The sequence below is a fragment of the Sceloporus occidentalis genome, unplaced genomic scaffold (assembly GCF_023333645.1).
Source record: "Sceloporus occidentalis isolate IW3139 unplaced genomic scaffold, rSceOcc1.0.p SCAF_7, whole genome shotgun sequence".
In the NCBI taxonomy this organism is placed as follows: domain Eukaryota; kingdom Metazoa; phylum Chordata; class Lepidosauria; order Squamata; family Phrynosomatidae; genus Sceloporus; species Sceloporus occidentalis.
Window position 1 is genome coordinate 16,518,561 of NW_028316987.1, and position 26,249 is coordinate 16,544,809.

General features: G+C 39.6%; 1 protein-coding gene across 1 annotated transcript in view; it reads left to right on the forward strand.

The window, feature by feature from the left end:
* The window catches only part of BRCA1 (BRCA1 DNA repair associated), a 60,672-nt gene extending 35,320 nt beyond the window's left edge, over nucleotides 1-25,352 (forward strand). The window contains exons 13-21 of the mRNA XM_089532135.1: nucleotides 8,430-8,767; nucleotides 11,497-11,584; nucleotides 12,817-12,894; nucleotides 14,728-14,768; nucleotides 17,204-17,287; nucleotides 19,733-19,787; nucleotides 20,690-20,763; nucleotides 21,330-21,390; nucleotides 22,791-25,352. Coding sequence (XP_089388261.1) covers nucleotides 8,430-8,767; nucleotides 11,497-11,584; nucleotides 12,817-12,894; nucleotides 14,728-14,768; nucleotides 17,204-17,287; nucleotides 19,733-19,787; nucleotides 20,690-20,763; nucleotides 21,330-21,390; nucleotides 22,791-22,900 — 929 coding nt within the window. The 3' untranslated portion in view covers nucleotides 22,901-25,352. The remainder of the gene's footprint in view (nucleotides 1-8,429; nucleotides 8,768-11,496; nucleotides 11,585-12,816; nucleotides 12,895-14,727; nucleotides 14,769-17,203; nucleotides 17,288-19,732; nucleotides 19,788-20,689; nucleotides 20,764-21,329; nucleotides 21,391-22,790) is intronic.
* The last annotated feature ends 897 nt before the right edge of the window (nucleotides 25,353-26,249 follow it).

Sequence of the window (26,249 nt, forward strand, 5' to 3'; positions counted from 1 at the left end):
AACTAGTGTTATGCACATGATTACTAAATGCTGTTGAGGGAGAAGGGAATGTGCGTCTATTTGGAATTGAGGATAGGAGTCAGGGAGGCTGCATGACTAGAGTATCTAGACCTTGAATGATGGTCCAAGTTCCACCTTTTGAGCACTCACTGATATGTGTACAGATTTCTCAACAGTAGTTAGAAGGATATGTAGTCCCACTCAAGTGCAGCTTTGAGTTTCCTCACTCCTTGACAGTAAAGAGTGACTTGCCTGGCTCTTCAGGGTAATCAGTTAGGCTTGGTTTGAGAACTGCTGTTTTGTCCTCTCCTCTTGTTACTTCTTTGTTTTGTAATATGTAAATCCTTCAGTGGTCTAAATGTAGTTGTTTGTCCCAACCAGACTAACCTCATTGAATCATAAAAACTTGGTAAGCTAACACTTAAGGTGTTCAGTGCATCTACTCTGATTGGAACTACCAATAGGGCTAGGCCAATGTCTTTATCATGGCTACTTTTGACTGCCATGGCTATAACTTGTGCTGAAACTCAGGACAGGTTTGCTCTTCTCATAAGAAGAGGTTTGATTTGAAAGATTTTTAAAGGTTTCCTTTTGCAACAGATAGATGGAGTAAACTGTTCTAGGTATCCTCTATCACCTGATGAAAAGAAAGCTTCCCATTTAAATCCAATATTGAAGTTCTCCTTCTGGACTCTTCTTTAAAAAAAATCCTCACCAGTTCAATTTAAAGCCTCACAATTTCATTGTAAAAAAACAAACATTTCTTCTGTGCCCTCTTAATATCATGCTGCAGAGTCTGCAACTGATGAGTTACTGAGTTAATTTTGCCTTGTTACAGTGTGGTTTATGCATATTTAGCTTGAGCTCTGTTGCCATGGCAGTAGCTTTAAAATGCATTTTCACTACAGCATTGTTGTGACAGTGTATCAGGTCAGCTTGTTTTCACTGCTAGATAAAGTAAAGAATCCACACCGTGTTTTCAGGAGATGCTGTTCTTTTGGTATTATGATCAGAGTGTGTGTGTGTGTGTGCGTGCGTGCGCCTTCAAATCACCTTATGGTGATCAGATGTCCTACCCAAAGAAACAGCAACTCAGGACCTCTTCTCCCAACTGGCTCAGACTGTGCCTCTGGGCAGGCAAGATCAACTTAATTGCCACATGATCAACAACAAAATCAAACCTAATTCCTGGAACATCACAGGTGCTTACATTCTTTGACATCCCATTGAGCTGTGGCTATTAGGCATCATTAAGAGCTTTTTGCAGAAGGCTGGACAATTGGAACAGAGGGATGCTAATTTCCACCAAGTTTCAGGTTAAAGGTTCTCATGGGGGATGCCTGTAGGGGAGCCAATTATAAAACATCAGTAGAAATAAGCCGCAAAGCTGCTGGCAGAGATGGAGGTATGTTGGGATGGGGTTGGGTGTTCAAGAGGATACAGAATTTTCATATAGCCAACCCCCTGTTTTTCCAGTCACTGGCAAGTAGCAAAAACAAGCTTTGTTGAACCTTGGAGAGCTGACTGGTATGTTATGTTCATCTCGGTGAGTCAAAGTTATGCAGGCTTGTCTTTATTTATTTTTATCTATTTAAGGAATTTATCACCTTTCAGCCCAACAAGGCCCCAAGGCAATGTGTAACGGATAACATTTTTATTTAAGGCATTAAATATAAGTGGATAAAACAGATAAAGCATTATTTAAAAACAAACTGTTACAATTTCTTTTAAAACAGTTTATAAACCACACACAATACTAACAGACAGAACAACCATGTTTGATTTTCAGGACCAAAGACTATATGAATTAATAGTCCTAACTGCCTATCAGAAGCTCAGGAGGGATGGAGTCATCCTGGCTTCCCTTGGGAATGAGCTCCACAGTCAGTGTGCTACTACAAGGACAGTTCAATCATGTCCTCACCAACCTAGTCTCCTGGGGTTGTGGGATATGAAACAGGACTTCTGTTGAAGGTCTCAGTTTTAAGACATGCTCATGTAGAAGGCTGCATTCTTCCAGATATCATGCCCTCAAGCTGCTTACAGCTTTGTAGGGCAAAACCAATATCTTGATAGATGACCAGTGGTATAATGTCTGTAATGCACATACTTGATAACATTTTGTCTGCCACGTTTTGCACTAGCTATAGTTTCTGAGCACTTTTCAAGGGCAGCCCCACACAGAATAGCAATAGCAGCTTCATTTATATACTGCTTCATACCACCTAAGCAGTCTCTAAGTGGTTTACAACTGTAAGGTAATTGCCCCCAACAAGCTGGGGTATCATTTTAGCGACCTCAGAAGGCTGCAAGCCTGAGTCGAGCTTGAGCCCTGGCTCGTATTGAACTCTCAACCTTATGGTTTTGAATGAGTGGCTGCAGTACAGGCATTTAACCACTGCGCCACCAAGGCTCTTAGAACACATCACATTACTCTTAACTGGGAAGTAATTACAGCATATGCCATGGTTGCCAGGAAAGGGTGTAGCTGGCTCACCAATCAATGCTGGCCAAAACCTCCTTAGAAGCAATGTTAAGTCCAGGAGTCTCCCCAAGCTAAGAATCTGAACTTTCAAAGGGAATGGAGCCCCATCCAGAAAAGGTTGTAAACCTAACTCCAAATGCTGCTTCCATCTTGTTAGGACTGAGCCTCAATTCATTCACCCATATCCATTCCTTCACTGCATCTAGGCAGTTATTTAGGGCTTCCATGGTCTCCTTGGTATCAGTTGTAAAAGAGGCAGTTGGGTATCATCGGCATACTGATTACACCTGACCAAAAAATTCCAGATGACTTTCCCCTGTGGCTTCATGTGGATTTAAATAAAGCATGGGGGACACTACTGAGCCTCATAGAATCCCACAGACAAGTGGCCAGGAGGCTGAAACACAGCGTCTCGGAACCATCACTTGGGAACAGTTGGCCAGGAAGGGTCATAAACATGGCAAAACAGTGTCTCCCATCTCAAATGGCCCAGAGTGATTTCCTGAGCATAATATGAAATGTTGCTGAGAAGTCTAACAGAACCAACAGGGATTCACTGTGCCTGTCCAGCTCCCAGCATGGGCCATCCAACAAAGCTGTTTCTGTCTCATGATAAGTCTGAACTCAGAATTAATCCAGGTAATCTGTTTCATTTGGAAAGTGTATTCATCCAGTATCATTTGTTCGTCACATTCAACAGGTGTTTTACACTCCTCCTTCTTCCAATGACCATTTCCATTTTACTCAAAGATCCATTGCTAGGAAATGTAATACTAGCTGATTTAATACATATGGTACATATTTGAATAAAGTCTCACCTAATTCCCTTTAGAGCTAATAATGTTGGAAGCAGCCAGTATACAAAAGTATTCAGATTTTGTGATTTAGTTTTTCCATCAGCAGTTGCATACGTTGTTAAGTGCCCTCAAGTTGTCCCCGACTCATGGTGACCCTGTGGATTAGAAATATCCAGCCCCCCCCCCCAATCCTCCACTGCTCAGCTTAAGTCTTGTAGATTCATATCCATGATGTCTCTAATTGAGTCTATCCATCTGGCTTGTGGTCTCCCTCTCTTGCTAATTCCCTCTATCTTTCCTAGCAGTATCTTTTCTGATTAGTTATGCCTGTTCATGATGTGGCCAAAGCACAATAGCCTTAATTTGATCATTTTGGCTTCCAATTACATTTCTGGCTTTATCTGCTCAAGAACCCATTTGTTCTTGACAAATCTTGCCAAGAAAACCCCATGTTAGGTTTGCTTTAGGGTCGACGTAAGTCAAAAATGACTTGAAGGCACACGATAACAACAGTGTACTCTATGTTGAACTATATTTGAAGATAACTTGAAAGCTACAGCTAGTGTGAAGTGCAGTGGCAAGATTGCTGACTATGATATCATATAGACAACATACAACTCTGAGATTAAAGGAATAGCACAGGCTGTCAATTAACTTCTGGTCTGAAGCTGATAATGACATTCAAATTCCCAAGTGCTTTGGGGTTTTGATATTTGAAGGAGCACCTCTTTCTGTGTATGCCTGCCTGTAGATCGATATCTGCCAGAGGAGTCATCTCTATCCTACTGGTGGGGTCAGTACAATGGAGGAAGACATGAGAAAGGATCTTCATGGTTGTGGCACCCATTTGCAAAAATATCTTTCCCTTGGAAGCCCAACTGGCATCAGTGTTCCTTTATTTTTGGCATTAGATCAAGACATGGCTTTTTGTGAGAACCTTACTTTTAAGCATGTGCATGGTTTTAAAAATTCTTTTTAGTCTTTTGCTTCTTGAGCTGTTTAATGTTTTTATCTTGTTTAAATTATTCACTGATTTTTGTCAGGCATTGTTTGAGTTATATTGTTTTATTTGTTGGTAGCCCTGAAATGTCATGATAAAAAGTAAGGACATAAATAGATTAATAAATAAATAGTTGCAGGTCTCCCTTGTCCGATTGCTAGCCGAGGCAATTGCTGGTGTTCTGGGGAAGAGAGGAGACCCCAATATTTTATTCTAGGAACATGGGATGGATCAGTAGGGTTTCTCTCCTAATTCTAACCTCTGAGGCATTTGAGTAAACATGTTAATATTTAATTTAGATGTATAGCAGCTAAGACTTTATATCTTCTTTGCCTACTTGTGTGTGGTAGGATCACCTCCCCAGATAATTATGTGTGGATGTTTCTGCAAATGACCAAGAGAGGAATTCCTCTTTCTCCCTCCTGTATGTGCTGCCAGACTGGCTAGTAAATGTTTTGGATTCCTTTGGATAGTGGAATTTTGCAGATTGTGAAGTTGTGTAGCTCTCTCTTTAATGCCAGTCAAATTCTTTGCTCCCATAGCTCTCTGAGGGAATGTTTTCTGGTATTTGCCTTTCATTCTTGAACACAGTATCTTTAATACATAGTTTAGCAACGTCAGGGATGGCTTTTGTAAGTCTCTTTTTCTGATCTGCTCTGTGTATATTGTTCCATATAACAACCTCCCCCTCCTCAATGAAATACAGTGTCCCTCTGAAGCCAGTCTTGGTTTTTGAAGTCCACTGCATTCAGACATAAACAGAGCCTTCTTTGCTGTGAGGGAAAAAATAACAAAAATGTTGTTCCTGATGGAACTGGCTTCCAGACGAATGTTTCTGCAGCCCTTCCAAATCCAATCAAAGCCAATTCCTTAGATAGCTATAAATAGCACGGCTGAGTATTATGTTGGTGAAATCGATTAATTAGCTTCCTCTGGGCCCGGAAACAGACTCAAGGCAACTTAATTAACAAGCCCTTGTTTGGGCTTTCAGGCCAGAATAAAGTATTTGGGGGTCTTCTTATAAAAGCTTCAACCTGATTACATTTATTGATGGCTTGATTACAAATTATAGCTTTTCTCGTGGCTACTTTGGAAAGCCTCTTGCATCCTTCTAATCACTTTCTGGGGAGAAGAGATGTATTAATGTTCTGTTGAGGCATCGTAAATAACAAGTGCTTAAAAGAAGTAAAGAGAACGTTGCCTGGGGCCTGTTCTGCTCTTTCCACGTTTCTTTTGCTATTTTATCATTAGTTCCACCAAACACATCACTTGACACCTTGTGCTTTTTAAAAATGTGATTGAATATTCAAAATGTAATTTGAGTATTGAGTGGGTAGTATATTATATATACTGATGCAGGTCTGTGGGTGTTTTATAGACCATTAAAGATAATGCTGCTCTCTGGAGTCACGCGCTAATATGGTCCTACTTTTCGTCGTTAATCTTTCATAATAAATCATCAGAATACTAAAACTGTTTGTGAGACTGGCATCACTTCATGATTATTAGCTATGCATTATATCGCTGCCATTCTGTTTCATGCAAGACATGCTTTATAACAGACTTTCAAAGCTGGAAGGTATAAGATAGTCTATAGGATTCAGAGTAAAGAAGAAGACCTTTCAATGTGGGGGGTGTTAGTCTAGATCAGCCTTCCCCAAAATCTTGCCCTCTCAGTGTGATGGACTACTATAATCCCTGAACTTTGGCTCTGCTGGCTGGTGCTGATGGGAACTGCAGTTCACAACATCTGGACTCCACCAAGTCCAGATGTCTAGAATTCAACTGTCTGTTTCCATATACATACCATAGAATGTGAAAGACATCCAGTAATGCATGATACATGTAAGTCCCACCATAATCATTCAAATTTATGTTTTAAATATTAAAAGACATTTCCATGTACTCTTTGTCAGGTCTGTCAGCATTAAAATGCTAAAGGGTAGATGTTGTTTGTACAAGGTAAATGAAATGTCAGTTTGGATAAAACATTAGTAGGATGGATTTGTTTCTTTAGGTCATTTATTAACTGGCCTTTATCAAAACCTATCCGGGGAGTGAGCAATAGGTATAATCACAAAAAGGTAATACTAACACAAAATATAATGAATTAAACAATACAATATAAAAGAAAAACATCAGTAAAAGTCAGTCAAAGCATAAAATAACCTGACCATCTTAAATTGGTTGAACAAGGAGAAAATTTCTGATCAAACGGCTATGGGGTGGACAGCATTCCAAGTCTGTTTCTGTTTTCTTTTCCCCACGACAAACCAGAAAAACAAACCTACTACTCACAATGTGAAGTCGAAGGCTTTAATGGCCAGCATCCTTAGGTTTTTGTGGGTTTTTCAGGCTATGTGGCCATGTTCTAGAAGAGTTTATTCCTGACGTTTCACCAGCATCTGTGGCTGGCGTCTTCAGAGAATGACACACCCAATAAGCTAAGGTTCCTGTGGATCCCTGGCATATTATGCTGTCCAAAAGCAGCCCAATGCCTGTAGTGCTGGGTTTTCTGAGAAAAAAGTGGCAAAGTTATTCATCTATTTCCAAATCATGGAAGGTCAGCACATGCCCAATAGCACAGAATTTAACAACCAGTCTTGTCAGTCCAGTGTAGGGAACAGAGGAATAATTCCAGGAGGGGACTTGGGTGACTAAAACAGCCTCAGAGTCCTGTCACATTTTAAAGGTTAACATGTTTATTATTGCATAAGCTTTCTATAGCAAGATCTTGCTCCATTGGTTGCTCAGACTTCATAGACCGCTAGCCAAAGCCATTAACATCCTCCAGTTTGATCCAATATAAATTTACAGCGCTATATAAATAAAGCTTAATAATAATAATATTGAAAGCCAGATCCTTTTCTTTTTTAGCAGATCAGATCTTTCATTCTCTTGTCTGCCTCCCTCTCTGTCTTGTCGTTCCTGCTTTAACATTTCTGCACAAGAATGGCTAAAACTATTGAAAGCCACCTCTTGCCATCATTACAGTAACATTCTAGTTACTGTCAGAGGACATTATCCAAGATGTGACTATTCCCAAGGTGGATGCTGCTATCACAGTTCTTGTCATGAAGAGACTGCCCTTCTTGGACGCTAGTGATGTACTAATAGACCCACATGGTGGTCTAAAGCAATCTTACATTGCAGTTTAGAAGCCTTAGCTATAGTTTAAAAACCTTTGGTTATACAGCTTGGGATACTAAAGCCAAGGCAAATTTAGCTGTTTCATTCTAAGATTGTAGATTGCTCAGAGACACTCCATTTCCTAAGTTGCTCACTCTGATGCACGTCTCTTTAAAGGTCACATTGAGTGCAATGGATATTTCTCATATGTAAATATGTGTAGAACTGCAGGCTTGTTATATACAGTAATTATACAATTATACAGGCATTTGTTATCACTCCTTAATTATATTATAAGAATGTTGTCATGTCTCCCTCCGCCCACCCTGGTTTTTGCATAATACCACTGATCTCTTCATACTGTTTCTAAGGCCGGAGGACAGAATTTTGTTTACTACAAATAATCTTTTTTCTTTTTTTTTCAATTTCAGTTTTATTGCTCTTCTTATCTCCCATTTGGCAAAAACTATGTTGCTTGAGTATCTTAAAAGGCAGCCTCTTATAACTTGGTCCAGATGCAGTTATTGTTTCAGTAAAACATAGGCATTTATATTTTAAAATTTCATAAATGCCCAAACATTATAAATTATTAATAAGTTCAGCATCATATATTTCCTGTTCCTAAAGCAGTACTGTATGTTCTTGCTGAAATAGGAAGTATCAGCTGTTCATATGGGCTTGTGGAATGATGTACTGTCACATGACACTTGATTTTCTTTTGTACTGATTTATTTAATTCAATTCTGGTTGATTTTTGATCTTCAGGTTACTTGGATGATCTTGTTCATTCTGTTTTCTGTGTTTTCCTGTTCTGTTTCCTGTTTATTCCAAAATCAATAAAAAATAAAAAGAAAGAAATTAGATCAGCTGTTTCCAGAGTCAGACAGCAACACTGTAAAGTAAATTTGATGATAGCGCCTATCCAAGTGATATTTATTTCTTTATTTTGGTCTGTTTTAGAAGTAGATGGTCTCATGAAAAGTATTAGTGATGGAGATTTTGTTTCCTGCTCCTCCAGAAAGCACAGCGAAGGTGACTTCTGAAGATAAACAAAGTGTTCTAGGTGATTCTTTCTCCATTGTCAAAAGCACACATGGAACACTAGGCAGTCATTCCATCCCTTCCTCAAAGCATGAAGAGGACATTTCCACTAAGACAACAAAAGCATCTCCTGGTGCCACACCAGACACATTCAGAAGACCACTTACACCAAGACATGAGGCACAGAGAAGGTTAATCTCTCCCCTGACACCTACAACACACAATTGTTCCGAAAAAGAGAACTCAAAGGGCCCATTCCTGAGCAGCAAGAGGAATATGTCTCTGGTGGCATCAGGTCTGAACCAAGGCGAATTGGTTAGTATTCTTTAGTATGCTTCTGATCTCCTTCACAGCTTGTATAATCAATGCAAAAAAGAAAATAAAAAAGATGTAGTGAACAGGGCAAAGGGCAGAACATGCAATTCAAATCAGGTCCATTCTCTGTTACCATAGAAGCAGCTTTGTAAAACAATAGTGCATAAAAATTAGCTTTGTACCTGTTATCTAGGAGGAACTGGTGCTAGGGAATGTGTGACCAGTTTTCAGAACTGAGAAATGGCATTTCCTGCTGGGGTGGGTTGGGATGGGGTGGTTAGAAGACAGTATGTGGCTGCTCTGTCTCTTTCCCATTAATGAATTTTCAACAGTGAATAAAAAAAAGAAGTGGTAGAAAAACACCGGATGGTTTTGAGTAGAGTACAAGTAGGGCTGACCCTTGTAAAATTAAGTGCAATGCAATGGCTTGATAAAATTCCTGTTCAAACTGCTCAAACTCTCAGTCCATCCAGAGCTGAAAAATTACTTGAAAGTTGTATATGCCAGAATCAAAATTTTATAAACCAGCTCTATCAGGATGTAAAAGGTGGACGAAATGTGTAGATTTTAATATAATATTTCTGTACAGGTTGAGTCTCCCTTTTTCGGAATTCCAAAATCCAAAATACTCTAAAAACCAAAACTTTTGTCGTGGGTAGCTGAAATAGTGACACCTTTGTTTTCTGACAGTTCAGTTTAATTCAATTTACACAATTGTTTCATGCACAAAAAAAATAATTAAAATATTGCATAAAAGTACCTTCAGACTATGTATAAGTATATATTAAACATAAATTAATTTTGTGCTTAGAATTGGGTCTCATCTCCCATTATGACTGTCTATGCAAATACAGGTATTCAGAAATCCAAAATTCAAAACATTTCTGGTCCTAAGCATTTCGGGTGACTCAACCTTGTAGTTTAGTTTTCTTTTGCAATTTGTGTTTTGAGGGAATGAATTAACCCCTATTTTCTGGTGTGTGGCACTGGAGTGCTAATTCATTGGGACCATCTGAAATATCACAAAGCAGTAAGCAGTTTTTAAAAGTTTACCCAAACTTATCCTTAGACTGAAAATAAATAGATAAATAAATAACAGTCAGTTCAAAAGGAGTGTGGGTTGTTTGTGAGCATGATGGTAAGTACCTTGTTTTTCTCAAGGAGTCTCATGTATGGGTTATTTTTGAAAGCTGTCACCAGACTGAATGCAGGAATATACAGAAGCAGCAACCCCTCTAACATTTTGCCAATGGTTATGAACCATAATGACCTTTAAGTCATTTATTGCTGCTGCACTACAGAGACATGTTGGGTGAGAAACAGAAGGCCTAACGCAAGCTTCACCTTGTTAGGGGTTCTGGTCGCTGTAGTGACTGGAGTCAAGCTGACCTTTTGTGTCTAGTGAATGTGAGGAGGCAACACAAGGCTTGGAGGAGGGGGTCTGGTGTGGTTGATGGGAGAACAGAAAGTGATAGGAGATAATAGTTGTCAGAGGTAGCTAGGCCATTCCAAGGAGGGAGGAAAGGGCTGTGACCACATATTGTTTACTCTGCCATTGAGATCATCTCTCAGTCAGTGGTTTCTTTTAGCTGTTGTGACTGTTCCAATTCTGAAGATCCTATCACTGAATAATCAGGCTGTTAAAAAAAATCAGCCATTCAGGGTTCAGCTCTGGTTGGCATTTTTATTTGGCATGCATCAAGAGATCTTGTTCTAATTATGGATAGGGTAGATTTCTCCCACATTTGTTCACCCCATTCTCCATTCAACATTAGGTTGAATCTGTAGGATGGAAGGCAGATTCCTAATTACTTGTCCCATCCAGCTGTCTTCTGGTTCAAGCATGTGTCCAGGATGTAATTCTGTTATTACCTTGCCCGTTCCCTTTCCCATAGCCTTATGGGACACTTGAATTCATGTCTAAAACTGATTGTATTGAAGAGCTTCAACTTTCACATAGAAGCTTCCATGGGAATAGTTGCTGAAAATTTGATACCCTCCATGTCAAACATTTGCAGTTTTGTGTTACTCAGTATGACAACCCATGGAGGATGTGTATCTGTGTATATGCTGAATGAGTAGTTAGGCTTTGGGAATCAGACAGTGTTACAGTCATGGAAGGTTTATACTTCCTAAGATGCCACTATGACAATGTGGTCATCATGAGGCAATTTCAAAAGATCAAATAACTTCAGCTAGTCCAGGATGCAGTGACTAGGCTGTTGATTACCGTACATCTGGTTATAGACAGTGTATGTCTCCTTTGTTAAATGATTTAACTATCTCTTAGTCTACATCCCGGCTGATTTGGTGTGCGGGTTATGGCCTTTCAGGCTTTATATAGTTTGGGGTTAGGAGACCTAAAGGACCTCCTTCTCTTCTAAAAGTTGTGCTTGGCTGGGACATTGAAGACTGCTTGCTTGTGGTCACATGGAGGCTCTGGTGGGGAGATCTCCTTCATCTCCCTGAGCTTCCATTACTGTCTGAAGCTCCTTTTGCTTGACAGATAATTGGCCTGTCAAACTGTTAGCTTCTCAATTTTTCATGCCTTGTTAATCTTGGAGACTATCTGCACTGTCTCTTTTTTTCAGTAATTTTTAAATGACTGCTTTATTGTAGTTAACCATGTGAATGTTGTTAACCATCCTAGGCCTACATAAAATCACATGCTGAATTATTTCTAATTCACTGTTTACTTATTTCTAATTCACTGTTTACTTTGCTTCTAGCGACTAGTGCAGCGGTTTGCCAGGAAAACTGAGAGCACTTGGTCAAATAAAATTGCTGAAGAAACAACCCATGTAGTAATGAAAACTGGTGAGTGGGAACTCAGGGAAGATCTTGCCATCTGCATTGTCTTAGTAGGTAGATGAGTGAGTCTTGCAGTGTTGTTCAGGTTGACATTAATAATTGGAGAATGATACCTCTTCTTTTGGTTATATTAATGCACATAGATCAGCAGCTGTTAGCCATAAAGGTCACCAGAACCTCCATGTTGAATATTGCTGAAGTGCTGAGTACTGTCATTACCACAGAATGGTGTATTGCCCACATACCTCTACTGAATAGCCACTCTTGGATATCGAATGCTGGACTTCAGGCAGAACTAAAGAGACTTTTTTTACAGTATTTTCATTGGTCTTTGAAGATTTTGAGTTAACATCCAAATTTTCCTGTGCAATTCATGCTCAATTTTGTGTTTTTTAATGACTGTGGAAGACTGCATGGGGTTCTGACATTTATGAGCAAACCATACCGAAGTCAAGTCCAAGATTCTGGGATTCAGTTCTTGTATTTTTTCAGTGTACACATTTGGCCCTTAAAATTGTAGGGGAAAAAAGAGAAAAGCTGACTAGATGCAGAACACCAGTGTCTATGAGGGACAAAGTGAATAAAATCTCCAGTAGTACAGATCCTTGTACATACCATGGCTCCCAAGAACAATATTAAATTCTATATCATCAGCAAATATATTAAATACTTTATTTGAATATTCTTTCAGGTTGTCAATGACAGCTTTCTTTGCCCTAAGTGTGGGATATCACCACAAAGAAGATGGTGATAATGGATTAACCAGAAAATTAGACCATTAAAAAAAGGGGGGGGGGTGGAGAGATTTCTTTTCTGCCTTTCAAAAAGTGCCTTGAATCTTGAAAATGTTATGTATGTGCATGGAGAATGCCTTGAATGTGTAAGAATAAAAAAATCTGCCCAGTTCATGAATCTACGTAATATACTGCGAGTTACCTGGCAGATCTTCCTAAAGTTTGCTTGCTTGTCAGACCCGCTGGCTGGAATCCAAATAACTTGTGCAGCTGATTCTTTGTGCCTATGATGTCTGTGACATCTTTTACACTTTTCCCTCTGCCAGCCAGCAAACTTCTGGGCACTTTTCAAAATAGGCTGTGGAAGGAAAAACAGGGGGCGGGGGAATCTCATTAGAGATGCCCAAGCCCTTGTGGGATGCCAGAGAGGTGTTCGTTTGTTAGTTTTTGGGGTTTTTGTATTGACACAAAGCAATAAATGAAAATCTTCTGCTTCATCTCCAGATGAGGATCGGGTTTGTGAACGAACCCTGAAGTACTTCTTGGGTATTGCTGCACAGAAATGGGTGGTAAGCTACCAATGTAAGTAGGAAAGCTCCTTGAAATGGCTGTGATCTCCCTATTTGCATGCTATGAAAGCTTTGTCTCACACACACACACGTGTGTGTGTGTGTCTCTCATATATATATATATATATATATATATATATATAATTGTACACATTACATACAAATGTACACATATTCTGCCTTTCCACCTCAAGTCATCTAAACAACTGAAAACAATCTATCAGAATATATTATCCAGTAAGCAGTACTTAAAATAATGGTGGCAACTAGGTTTTATGTCATTCAGGAAGTAAGCCTACTTTGGGTTTTAGTCCAAATTTTCAAGAAATTATCCCAGCTGTTGAACCTATTTGGGGTTGGGGGGAAGACAGGGTTCAGTAACTTTGAAGGAGATGTACTGCCTCATTGATATGGAAGCCAATAGTTGCCACTGCCTTAAAATACCGTAGGTAGACATTGGCCGAAAAAAATAGACAATTCCACAGTCCAAGGACTGTCAACTATCCAGATATAAAAGCTTGCCTAAATAAATTAATCCACAGCAAATGATAAGTGATAAACACAGTATGTGTTGAACACATCTCCTGGGGCAAATAGTTTCTCAGCATGCATGCTGCCATTGGAAACTTCAGTCTGATGGAGGATTTTGTTGAGCCTGCTGTTATAGATGAAGGGCCAAAGGGAACAAGATTCTGGGAGGTATGACATCAGATCTACAAACACACCTCCTTTTAAAAAAAAGTTGGAAATATGTAAAGGGAGCAGGACAGGGTAATCCTTTTCACTCCACAAATCCTGTTGCCCAATTTAAATAGCTGATGCCCCAGGCACAATCTGCACAGCAGGGGAGAAATATACAAGTGAGGTACAGGTTATTGTATTGTTTCCCTGTAAGGCAAACATAAGCTTTGGTGGGGCAGTTTAGATCAAGAAAACAGACCTGCAGTCCCAATTTTCACAATCACTTTCCCTATTTGCTTTGAATTTGAATGAAGCAAAACTGTAGGAGATACAATTCTGGTTTTCAGCAGTTTACCTAACTTGGCTTAAGAAAACCCAACCAGCTGTTTTTCACCTCTTTCTCTGCACTATTCAGTATAGACTCTGTAATTCACACCCTACAACTGTACTTCTCAAATGTGCAGTTCAGCACCCAGCAAGAATTCAGTAGACTGTGGCTGGAATCCATTGGTAGCCCAGGCTAGAATAGATCCATTGAATTAAAGATATTGACTGAATTTTGAAGAGCATGCACATGAGGAAAATCAGATTTAATTTTTCTCAGTGTAGTCTGGTCATTAATTTTGTATTTTTCTTTGATTTGCATTTTAATGCATTGTTTGTTCCTAGAAGGATGTGGGGATTTTTTTTTATCTCTACAAGACAGCCTTAATTGTTTCGGTTAATAAAGCACTGGTATTCTGGTGCAGTAAATAGGTGTTTTTTTCTTATCTTAGTCTAATGTATTTTGCATTCTATTTTATTACATTTGCTTTTATTTAGCTAGATTGGTTTTCATTCTTAACTCTTGTCTTAGTTTTATATGAGCTTTTTAGATGTGACCAAGTTTTATTTTTGTCTGTATTTTGACACTTGGATTTTCTATATTGTATTTTGCAATTTGTATTGTGCATTTCTTGATACAGTCAGCTGACTAATCAATAAACCTGTTATTATTACTGCCAGTAGGCAGTATTATTTAAATATGGGATTGCTCCTTTACACCACAGTGATGCAGGCTTCTTGCTTATCTCAAAGCAGGAACTAAAAATCACATTGCAGGTGCTAAAAAGGACTGTTGGGTTGCTTTAATGGTAATAACTAATTCCTGTCTGATCTGTCCTAGGGATTGAACATTCACTCAAAGCAGGAAGAGTCCTTAATGAGGTATGGCTGTCTTTTGTTGTTGTTTTATTTGGCTCATCTGTGGAGCTGTTTGCAGAATCACAAGAGGGGTGAGGACAGTTTGAAGTAAAGGCCCCTGTTGATCTACCCTGGCCCACTATTTGCTGTTTGTTTAAATGCTATGAATATATAAATGAGAATAGAACAGTCTTGGGAGAAAGGAAAAAGAGTCTGGACTTTCCTTTAATATTCTCTTTTTCTAGTGAGAATGGGGCAGCTAATACTAGGCTGGGAAGGCAGCCTCCAAACATTAGCTGGATAGGGAGAGACTTTCTTCCCTTATATTCCCAATCCCACAGCTGTAGTGTTGTTGTTTTTTCTCCACTGAAACTAGAGTTTTGGAAAAGTTTATAGTCTTTATACTGCAGTTTCCAAAATCCCCCAGCCAACATAGCTAATATTTTTGACCAAACCAGTTTCTGTACCACCTGAAACACCCTTTGTAAGCTTTGTGGCTTTCCATGTTGATCCTAACTTAGAAGAAGATACCGGTACTCATGTCAGTCTGAGCTTCCTGCTGGGATGCCACATCAGGGTTTCACTTTGGTTCTATGTGGCTGATGCTGTGGGGACTTGTTATCTTCAGAGGTATTTGACTTAAAGAAGGGTTTTGAGAGGTAAAAGAAGTGTTCTTTCTAATGTTTAGGTGGAGTCTGATGTGAAACTGGTTCTAGGATGAATGGAATAAAACACTGAGAGCCAGAACTAAGACCTCAGAGTCTATGTATAACTTGTCTCTTGCATGGAAGGAATATTTTATCTGTCGGCATTTACACTCATGGACAATTGAAGATGACTTTTCTTGTACTAAAACAAAATAAAAACCATTCAAAAGAATTAGAATACATGAATACTTTACAATAATGTTCCACTTGTAATGGTATCTTGTAGGGTTGTTACATTTTTCCCCTTAAGGCAGGTTTCAACACTGGGTATGTCCTGGAAGGTTGCTAGTACAGTATTTCATTTTCCTGTTTTATAAAACAGTTTTGGGGTGTGAGCTTCTCTCATTTGCTCTAATTACATCCATAGATTTCTCCAGTTAGAACTGCTGCTTATGCTCAGCTATTGGAACCTGCTGTCATTCCTAGCAAACCCTGAGACAGTTACTTTTGGGGTGTTGAGACTGTCTGAATCCCCCCATTAACAATGGTCACGCCACGCCGCCTTGTGCACAAGTCCCATTCATTTAAATGGGGCTTGAGCATAGGCGGAATTCGCTTTACGCGGCCGGGGGGGGGGTCTGGAACAGATACCTCGTGTAAAGAAAGGACAGACTGTTGATTGTTTCCAGTCTGTTGACCACTGCTTTGCCTTACATATTTGTGACATATATTAATTAACACTAGAGTTGATTCTGTATGTGTGGATTGCAGCAGTTCAATTGGGATATCATCTGTTCCTGGTGATCACCCACCCCACCCCATTACTCTTATTGCAGCTTCCACCTCACTTTTTAGAATCTGGGGTTCATCTTCATATGGTTCTTCATTCATATGGTTCTTCCAACAAGACTACCTATTCAGTTTTAAACTATGCATTTTAAATGAGTATATTTTAAATTTTATTTCTGGTAGATCTTAGGACCCTTGCTGTTATGGGGAGATAGGGTCTTTCAACTAGTCTGGATATAAACTGTATAGGGTTTTATAGGTCATGACCAGCACTCTGAATGCTGGTCTGTCATGTGGACAGAGATGTCTGTGAATCTTGTTCCTCTTGCCTCTGTCTTTGTAAATGGCAACTGAATTGACTGTGGATAGCTTCACCATGCTCCCTCACTCTCTCAGCACTACTTAGTACAGTATATATGTGCATTTGTCAGTTGAGGTAAGCTTTTTTGGGAGCAAACTCTGCGAGAGAGTGCTGAGTGCTACTGGAGTCTCCTCTGTTGAGTGAAGGGCTGGGGAAAGAGGTTGAAGTAGTTGCCTGTTTACTTCAGAGGATGGCATTTTCTATTGTGGCATGATCTCCCTTCAACAGAAGAGCGTTAATGGAGCTCTAGTAATTAGCTAATGGGTTTCATTTCCATAATTGGATTCAAGCATTTTTGTGTATCATCTCTTGGTTGCTCAGTATATCTTACATGTCAAAAACAAAAATAAAACTGTCTTTGCTTATATGTAAGCCTCATTTTACTGTACCATTTGTTGTATTACCACTGAAGTTTCATCAGTAGTCTAAATACCAAGGAGAGCTTGTTTAATTAAGTAATGGCTATTTTCTGGTTGAATGTAATTCAGAAATATTTTTAAAATAAAGATGTTTCTTGATACTAGAAGTTCTTCATCCCTCAGGTTGACTAAGAGGGATCCAGCTTCTAAAATGGAAACATTTCTTCCCTGCTTCAGCCACACAAAACTAGTCAAAATAAAGTTTCACTGTCATCTGATTTTATCATCTCTGTTATCTTCCAGGAGGACTTTGAAGTCAAAGGAGATGTAATCAACGGGAGAAGCCATCAAGGACCCAAAAGGGCAAGGGAATCTCCTGCTGGAACGGTATGCTTTAACCACTATAACTGCAAAAGAAATTAAAACGATCAGGGATTATGTGTAACCCCCATTCATATATCCATAGGAGTATGCCCATCACAGGATGCTTCTGTCCATCATAGAAAATGATCATTCTATGTTTGTAGAAACTAGTTTTCACATAAGATAATTCTGAGGTATGTTTGCATGATGTAACTGAATGTAATTATGCTTATTGGTGTGTGTGTGTGTGTGTGTGTGTGTGTGTGTGTGTATCCCTGGACATAGAATGTGTGCAGACAGGTAGTACACACCCTCCTGAGTATATATCTATGTATTATTTAATTTATATCCTGCTTTCCTCTGATGAGTATGTTCTGTTATGACATCTAATCGTTCTAGTCATCCTCCCTTCTCTGTATAAGCAACTGAAATTTTCTAATTCCTATCATTGAAATGTTGTGGCTAAGTGAGCAGGCAAATGCTGGTTCTTTATTATTTTAAAATTGTTTTTAATCTTATAAGTACTATGACCTTGTAATTATTAAAAATATATATGGAAAGATGCTGGCAACATAACAAAATGTCATGTTGCCCTGTTGCTATAGAGAGAGAAAGTAATAGCTACTTCTTCAAAGAGGAAGGGTGGATCTTATGATTGGGCATCATAGTTGGTGCAAAAAGTGTTCAAGACGCTGTTCTGTTGATACCTGATTTATCTTTTATGCCTCTCTACCCTCCAGTCTGAAAAGGAGGATGCCTGCCAGTTGGGTCCTGCATTCTTTGCTTATTTGCACTGCACTAATAGTGATATGAAGAGGAGATACTGGTTAAGAGTGGGAAGAGAGAGACCCGAGTGGTGTATTTCTTAAAAGCCTTTTCTCTTTCTCCTCCATTTCAGCAGCTTAATTTTTTTTTCTGAACCACTGTCACACTCAATTTTTCTCACACTAGGATGAGGGCTTGCCTGGAGTAAGACGGGATGGTAGCAAGCAGTCAGTTACTTCCATCTCTTTCCCATGCCTAGTAATAATAATAATAATAATAATAATTTGTTTTATTTATATACCGCTATTCCAAAGATCATAGCGGTGAACAGCAAGTACGTTAATTAGCAAGTAAGCTAATTTGCCCCCAACAGTCTGGGTACTCATTTTAGCGACCTCGGAAGGATGCAAGCCTGAGTCGAGGTTGGGCCCTTTTGCTGGTCTTGAACTCGCAACCTTGTGGTTTCGAGTGAATGGCTGCAGTACAGGCATTTAACCACTGTGCCACCAGGGCTCCTTCTTGTTTGGTTTGTGCAAGTAAAAGGAAGACTTCTCTGGATGGCTGAAGGAGCAATCCACAACCAGCACATTGAGCTCAAAGTTCTTTGTCCATTTCTTACAATGACTCCTCTCTCCTTCTAGCCAGTTTTTATTTCTCTGTCCAGGAAAACCATTCATGGAGATGTGCAGGTGGAAGGATGCTTCTGGACCTTTTCTTTTGTGATTCTTATAGTGGATGTGATTGTTCAGGACTATATATTCTGATCTCTTTCCCACCACCTTTTTTTCCTGGATTCTTCATCCTTTTCCCCAAATTCGCTCCTCCTTAGCCATTTATCTGCTCCGTTCCCTAACTGGCATGCTACATGAGGGACTAATTTCTCTCCAGTCTTTCAGTCAACACCATGAGCTTTTCGGACTATAAGCCCTCTGTCAGAATCATCTCCAAATCCAATTAAATCTTCAGTGCCTGCTTGTGGGGAAATACTGTAGTTCATTGGAAATTATATAGTTTTCAAGCAGAAGGTCTCAAGTTCAACAACCCTCAGCACCTCCAGAGAGGGTTGGAAAAATTCCTGGAAAACAGAGAAAACCAATCAGTGTCAAGAATGCTGAGCTAAATGGATCAATGATCTTAGTCTATATAAAACAGCTTCCTATGTTACTGTTTTCCCTTCTACAGTCAGAATGTTCATTAATATTATGTGATTCAGGAAAATGTCTTAATCTAGGGAGACGAGGTAACAGAACCAAGCAAATGAAATTGGGAGACTTGGGGACAATAAGATCAAAATGAAGAAATAATACTTTAATACTATGTGACTTTTCAGTGACCTTTCTTTCCAGGCATGGGAATCAGCCAGCCTGAGGACAGGGTTATGGGTGCAGAAAATCAAAGCAAAGTGGCTTGCAGCAGGTGAAGTTGTGCAGAATGGAGGGAGCATAGAGGGAGATGAGGAAGGGGGAGATTCTTACAGAAGCACAAGGAGCAAAGTTGAGGTACAAGTAACAGGGACCCATTGCCTAAACAGCTGCTCAAAATACATTTCAGCTTTGCTTGTTAAATATGTTTCATTTTCTAACCTGCTCAAATTAAATTAGATTCTAGACAGAATTCTAATTTCACACCTATATTAGTTCCAGAATTTGTCTTTCAAGGAATTCACTTACGTAGCCTGAGTAATACACTTGATTTCCTTTCCAGCTTTTCAAAGGCCTCGAAATATGCTGTTATGGACCATTCACTGACATGCTTCCAGGTAAAGAGACTGAAATGCCTGGCATGAGTTTGGAGGACTAGGTCAAATTTCAAGGGGTCATGAGTTTCTACATTCAAAGATAAGTGATCATGTGAACAGCAGCAAAGCTTTCATCTTTGCTGTTGTTCTGTCACCAGGAAGATGGTGCTAAATGGCCATGATAGCCTGAAATTCTTTGATCACTCAGTGGTATATTACAGTAACATCCAAAATTCACAAAACAGTATTATCTACATTTGTCAAGATGTTGTTATTGTTGTTCTCAGTGAAGATGGTATAGAGGGCTATCATTCTAGGCCCTGGGAGACAAAGAATAAACCTCCTCTGAGATCAAGGCTGCCTCTGTTCTGTGTGAGGCTATCCACCCCCTTCTTTAGCTGAATTAATGGTTAACCCAGTAAAGTTGTTGCTGTTTTGTAGATTTTGGAAGTTATTGTACTTTGCTGTATGGCCAACATAGCTACCGCTGGATATACGTTTAGTGGTATATATCTCTGGATAGTAATGAGAATATCTTCTTTGATATTCTACCCCAACAAAAACAATTTTTGGAGCTGAGTAGATTGTAAATATGAATGTGCATTTATTTGCTTATTTTTGCATTAATGTGTTTTGTTTCTGGTTATCCTAAGGCCAGGGCAGATAAGTTGTGCAGTCAGAATCCCCATCCCTGAACTCTTAGATATCTACTCTGTGTGTGTGTGTGTGTGTGTGTGTGTGTGTGTGTGTGTGGTCTATAAGTCTAAAACTTTATGCCCCAAAATTGACCCCAGTATTTCTCCACATAGATATTGGGGACCAGTTTGAGCTGTGCATGTTACGGCAGTCCTAGGATTAAACTTCTCTGTCATTGTCATTTAACAATGTATTCTATCTATCTCCTCTGTTTGGAAATTGCTCAGAACAACTGGAGTGGATGGTAGAGCTGTGTGGCGCCTCTCTTGTGAAACAACCTCATTTATTTGCCCATGCAACAGTAAGTGTGTATATTAATTATTGTGGGTCCAGGCAAATGAGTCAGCTGAAAAAAAGAGGGAGAGACACAATATCTTCTTGCCTTCTTGAGTCCTCAATAAAAAGCCAGTTTCTGCTGGCTCTGATGTTTCCTTTTAGCAAGAAACACAGATAGTCACACACAGAGCATGCAGTTTAGGATTGCAACATCTGACTTGCAGTCTGAGAGTAAATCCATGATCAACATAGCAGAATGAGAACTGTAAATTGATGAATGGTAGCATATATTGGGAAGAGTTTATTTTTTGGTGCACGTTTAAGCCACTCCAATACTACCTTTTCCCTCTCAGCATGGCTTCTTCAGCAGTGTCATATGCTCTTCCTCACTATTACTTTGTCACCTAGATGAAGTTTTGTGACCCTCTAGGATTTTATTTTCCTCTTCAACTTCACATCTAGTTGGAGTGCTGCTCCAAAGTGAATAACAGTTTGCTCCAACATTCCTGCTTGTCTGCAGTCAAAGATAGCAATTGATCCTAATGCCACCTCTCTCTTCATGTTTGTCTTTTTTATCTCACAACCTCTTAGAACTCTTCTGCTGTGGTGATTGTTCAGCCTGATGCTTGGATAGAAGACGCTGCCTGCCAAGGTGAGATTATAGTACCACCTGCATCTCCCAGCATAACATTAGATACAACGCATCCAGCTCTCTGCTGGCTTAGATTAATAAATACAAGACTTGGGAGGTATCTGCCTAGTGAAAACAGAATTAACCCTACTGTGCCAAAACCCCTATTCATATTGGCCCATGGTTCCAATCATTGGATTCCTATCGCTTGGCTGTTTTATCCCTAAGAACTTTCTCCATCTGGTACTTGGACCTCAAGGTGTCCGCTATACTGGGCAGGTGGCTATGTTGATTGGTGGGTTCAATGTGGTAAAGCATTAAAATTTTTGTTTTTAATCATTAATTTAAAACATCCAGACAGGGCTGTACAAAATAAAAACAATAAACATTTATTTCTAGCATTATATTCATTCTACCCAAGTACATTGTCACATCTTGGTTTGAAACAAAATAACACTTCTTCTTGAGCTACTTCCATATTCTCAGCTCCCAAAACAGTTCAGATCTTATCGGTTGTGTCCTTTTCCTGATAGACCTTTCGACTGATTGGCTCTAGCCAGGCTTGTCCAGCTTCTTGCTTCGCACCTCCTAAGCTGTGAGCCAGTATTAATTCAGCTTTACTCAACTAGCCTTATTCTTCATTGTTGTCAACCCTTCACCTTTCCTGTGGGAGAGAAGTGGGTATCTTCTTTCATTTTTGCTAGATATGGAAAAAGTAAGAAATTGTAAAAGTTTGCCCATTCCCATGCTTGAAAAAGGTGCCTACTTTCTTGCTTTTTCCAAACTAGGATGCAAATGAGAGCTCCTGGGGGAAGGTGATCTGTGCTCTGTTGGCCTCCTGTTCTCAAGACAGCCAGTCATTTGCTCCTGGGGAGCTGACAAATGGTTTTGGGAATACCTGCAGACAGTAATTGGAGAGCCTCACTTTCTGTCCTCATGATTATGTTTAGTAAAGATAAGCTCTCGTGACTTGTAGTACTAGTTTGGCTTCCCAGTTGCCATTTCTCTGCTTTCCATTTGTGCTTCTCAAAATGAGAATGTCAGAGGGAGATATGTTTTACCATTCCTTCTGTGGCTATCACACACATTCCCTGCCTCTCATCCCCATCATCAACAGCTTGGAGTGAGGGACTGCTGTGACCTGTTCGAGGAGGGAAAAGGTGGGCTTGACCCACCCTTACATATGTCTCTGTCACTTGCTAGTGAAACATATTGCCTGGTAGAAATGTAGCGGAATGTAATACCAATTGTGCAAACACTCTGACAGCATCTGCCCCTTGTCATCTCTTGTCTTTGTGTCATGGCATTTCAAAAGGTCATTCATCAATGAAGCTCTCAAAGAAGGTGCACTTCTGAGCCTTTGGGATGGGGGAAATGAGAGCACAGATTCTAAAATTCTCACTGTTTGTCTTGTGTTTCAGGGCTCCCACCACAGTGCAGTGCTACTGTAGTTTTACGTGAGTGGGTGCTGGACAGCATTGCTTGCTACCAACGCCAGCCATTCGATGAATACATTGTGCAGCCAATGTGATGGGATGATCCTTAGGGAAATATTCAGGAATACAAGATCTCGAGAATTGGAGTTCTGTGGCACTTTTTATGAAACACTTACTTACAGAGAGTGTAGCTTTGCTTGCAAGATGTATATTTCAGTAGACACAAGAAAGCCCTGTCTCTCTGCCAAAGACAGAACTTAAAACTGTAAAATTTCTGCCTTTACCCCAGTTCTTGCAATGAACCAAGAATTAGCGTGGTCCTCTGTTCTTATATTGAAGCATTATTTACTGTCCAACAACCATCTTGTTTGTAAAACATTTTTCTTTCTTCACAATATCTTTTAAATGTGATCATTTGTTTGTTATAAGGAGCTCAAAGCTTCAGTTAAGTCAGCTAGATAACCATAGTTTATGGAGGGAATGTTCACAAATAAAGATGCACTTATGCTGGCTCGCTGGTGTGGTGTCTTCTTCTAAAGCGTTGCCAGATTCGTGGTGGCACAAGAACATACTGCAAATGTCTCTTGCATCATAAGGAGGCATGGGCTGAGTTGAGTGTGTTGTGGTAATGAATCACCCAGATGTGATCTGCCAAAATCAACTTAACATGTTTCTAGCAAATTAATGGCTAACCAGTTTTTGATTGCTGCCATGCTTGGTCCCATTGAAGGCCCAGGCAAGACATTTGGATTGGGCATGGTGCATGATTCACTAACTCATTCCATCTGTCACTGGATAAAACATGCTTTCAAAAAGTCTGGTTGGCTCTGGCATTGCAAGAACAGAGAAGTGCTTTTGAGACAGCAGAGTATTTATTGCTGCTTCATGTTGTCAAGTAATTGAGCTTTATAAATAATCTTTCAGGTTCACTGCCAAAAAACCTTGCCTCCTATTCTTAGACATTTATTTTCTTTTGCAAAGAAGATTTGACAATCGTTAGCTTTGCAAAAGCTTTACACTGAATAGAAAGGCCTGCTGAGTAAGGCTCAGCCCAGTTCTGGAACTTTAATATAATATGGGAGGAATGATCCCTCAGTGTCCTGTAATTTTGAAAGGAAATACATTAGGCACAGGTTTTTTCACTTGCACAACTCTGCTTGTATGTGAGAGTCATTTGGTTTTCTTACAAGGCTAAAATTTGAACACTTGATTTTGGAATTTATATTCACCATTCTTAACTCTCACAGATGAGCCCAAGGTAGCTTACAAGAAATACTACAAAACTGTAAAACTGCACCCCAAAAATGCAGATATAACCACAAATACCAAGCACATTTAAAATAAAACTCCAAGAAAAAAATGCTGTGTCCAATGGAAGGGAGTCCCCAGCAGTAGGATATCTTCATGAAAATGGCTTTCTAGTCCATCCCCATGCAGACTTCACCTGCTAGTTAAAATTTGCCTTAAGCAGGTCCCCTCCTTGAGAGTCCAGTCAATTGGTAAGAGGAGATTTGTATGGGGAAAAGGATCCCCGCAACATACAATTCCCCACTCCAAAGTATACAGTAACACTTTTCCTACCTGGTGTGATGTAGAAAGACAAGAGCACAGGTTCAAAAAGGCTTCATCCCAAGAAGGATGCAATTTCAGCCTCCTCTCCTTCCCCTTCCATTCCCAAAAGATGACAGGGCAAGCCCAGAAGAAGTAGAGTAACATAAGAACTTGCACGGGTAAACATGTGCTTTCTTGGGAGCTTATTTGACTTTCTGTGTTTTAACATTTTAAATGTTTTATAGTAGCCTTTTACTGGCTTTCTGTTTTATAAGGTTGCCACCTGCCCTGGGGCTCTCTAGCTTTGGAAGGTTTATCAGTTTTTAAAGTATGTTTATAAATTAAACCTGCACTCAGGAAGGATAGATGTCTAGTTAATACCATTGCTTCCCGAAATCCAAACCTAAAGAACCAGGGGAATTTTAAACCTGCTATACCATGGGAGCTTAGTGGCCAGTAGCAGCCATACCTCCCACATGCCTAAAAAACAATAACTCCTTTCTTAGAGAAAGAAATTTGTGTGTGAACCAGCTTGCTTTGTATAATTTCAATATCTACATTGCTTAGGGAAGCTGAAACATCTTTAAGATGATGATGATGATGATGATCCAGCTTTTCATGGGTTAGACAACACCTGTTCCCCTCCCACTCACTAAACTAGTGCCCTTTCTGCTCTTCCACCCAGGGAGCCATCTCCCTTTTCCATGAGCCTACCTCCATGCTTTTTGCTTTTAATCTTTCTTCTTGCCTCCTTTTATTCCAACCACCCCCCCCCCCGGCCTTTCTCTTTCCATCCATCCTTTTCTCGCCTGACATTCATTCAGCCTTTCTGCTTGATTTCTTCCCCTGTCTACTTCACCAGCCACCAAGACCTTTTCTCTTTAGCTTTCTGAGGAATTTGGAGGGAAACAGCAGTTGCACATGACATGTTTTCTGGCACATATGGAGATGCAAGGAGGAACTCTAGTAAAATAAATAGGCCTGGTGGTTCTTTCCTTTGTGCTGGTTAGGGAAGTCTCATCTCGTGACTGACAATGGAACTGCAAGCTATTGATAGGTTTACGTCAACTGAAATTAGATGATCCATTAAAAAAACCAGTCCCAGGGTGTGCTGCTCCTGCTCTTTTCTATATATGCCAGGTTACAGGTGTCTAGGTTGCAGTCTTGAGCTGCTATAAAAACAGACACACATATACACACATTCCTTTATTATTATAGATACTTCCCTTATGTATATAAAGCATATGTTAGGACTGCAATTTTATTAAAGTTGGATTAATTCATGAGTTGGATTAATTAAAAACTATTTCTAAAAATGTACCTATGATTGGTTAGGCAGCAGAACTTTAAAAATTGTAATTGTGACTTCAGGTACTTTTTAAAACTACCAAAAGAAAGCCACTGTTCAGTTCTGAACTTCAAGAACCTATATAAAATCTGGGTCACCAGACAGTGAAAACTCCACTATGATACTTGCAGGCAAATGCAGGCAGCCCAGCCTTTCTGACAAGCAAAAAGGACCACGTTTGACAGGACCATGGACAGATCACTGGGTGCAAACTACTCAGATTTTTAGCATCCAACAGTCCTTTTATACCCTTTGATAATCTGTTTGTCCTTCCTAAACTTTACCTGGATATTCTATGTAATTAAAGCACAGTGATTCCACTTTTATTGCCATGGCCCCATTTAATGGACTCCTGGTATCTATGATTTAGGGAGAGTTATTTAGAATAGAACAACATTTGATTATCTTGATGCAGAATCTACACTCAGAACAAGAAGCTACTATTGGGGCAAAATATGGGAAAAAATGAATGACTTCCAATAGGCAAGGGGGCCAAGTGCGGCTGCATTTTTATCACCCTATCTGTTTCATTTGTATGCTGAACA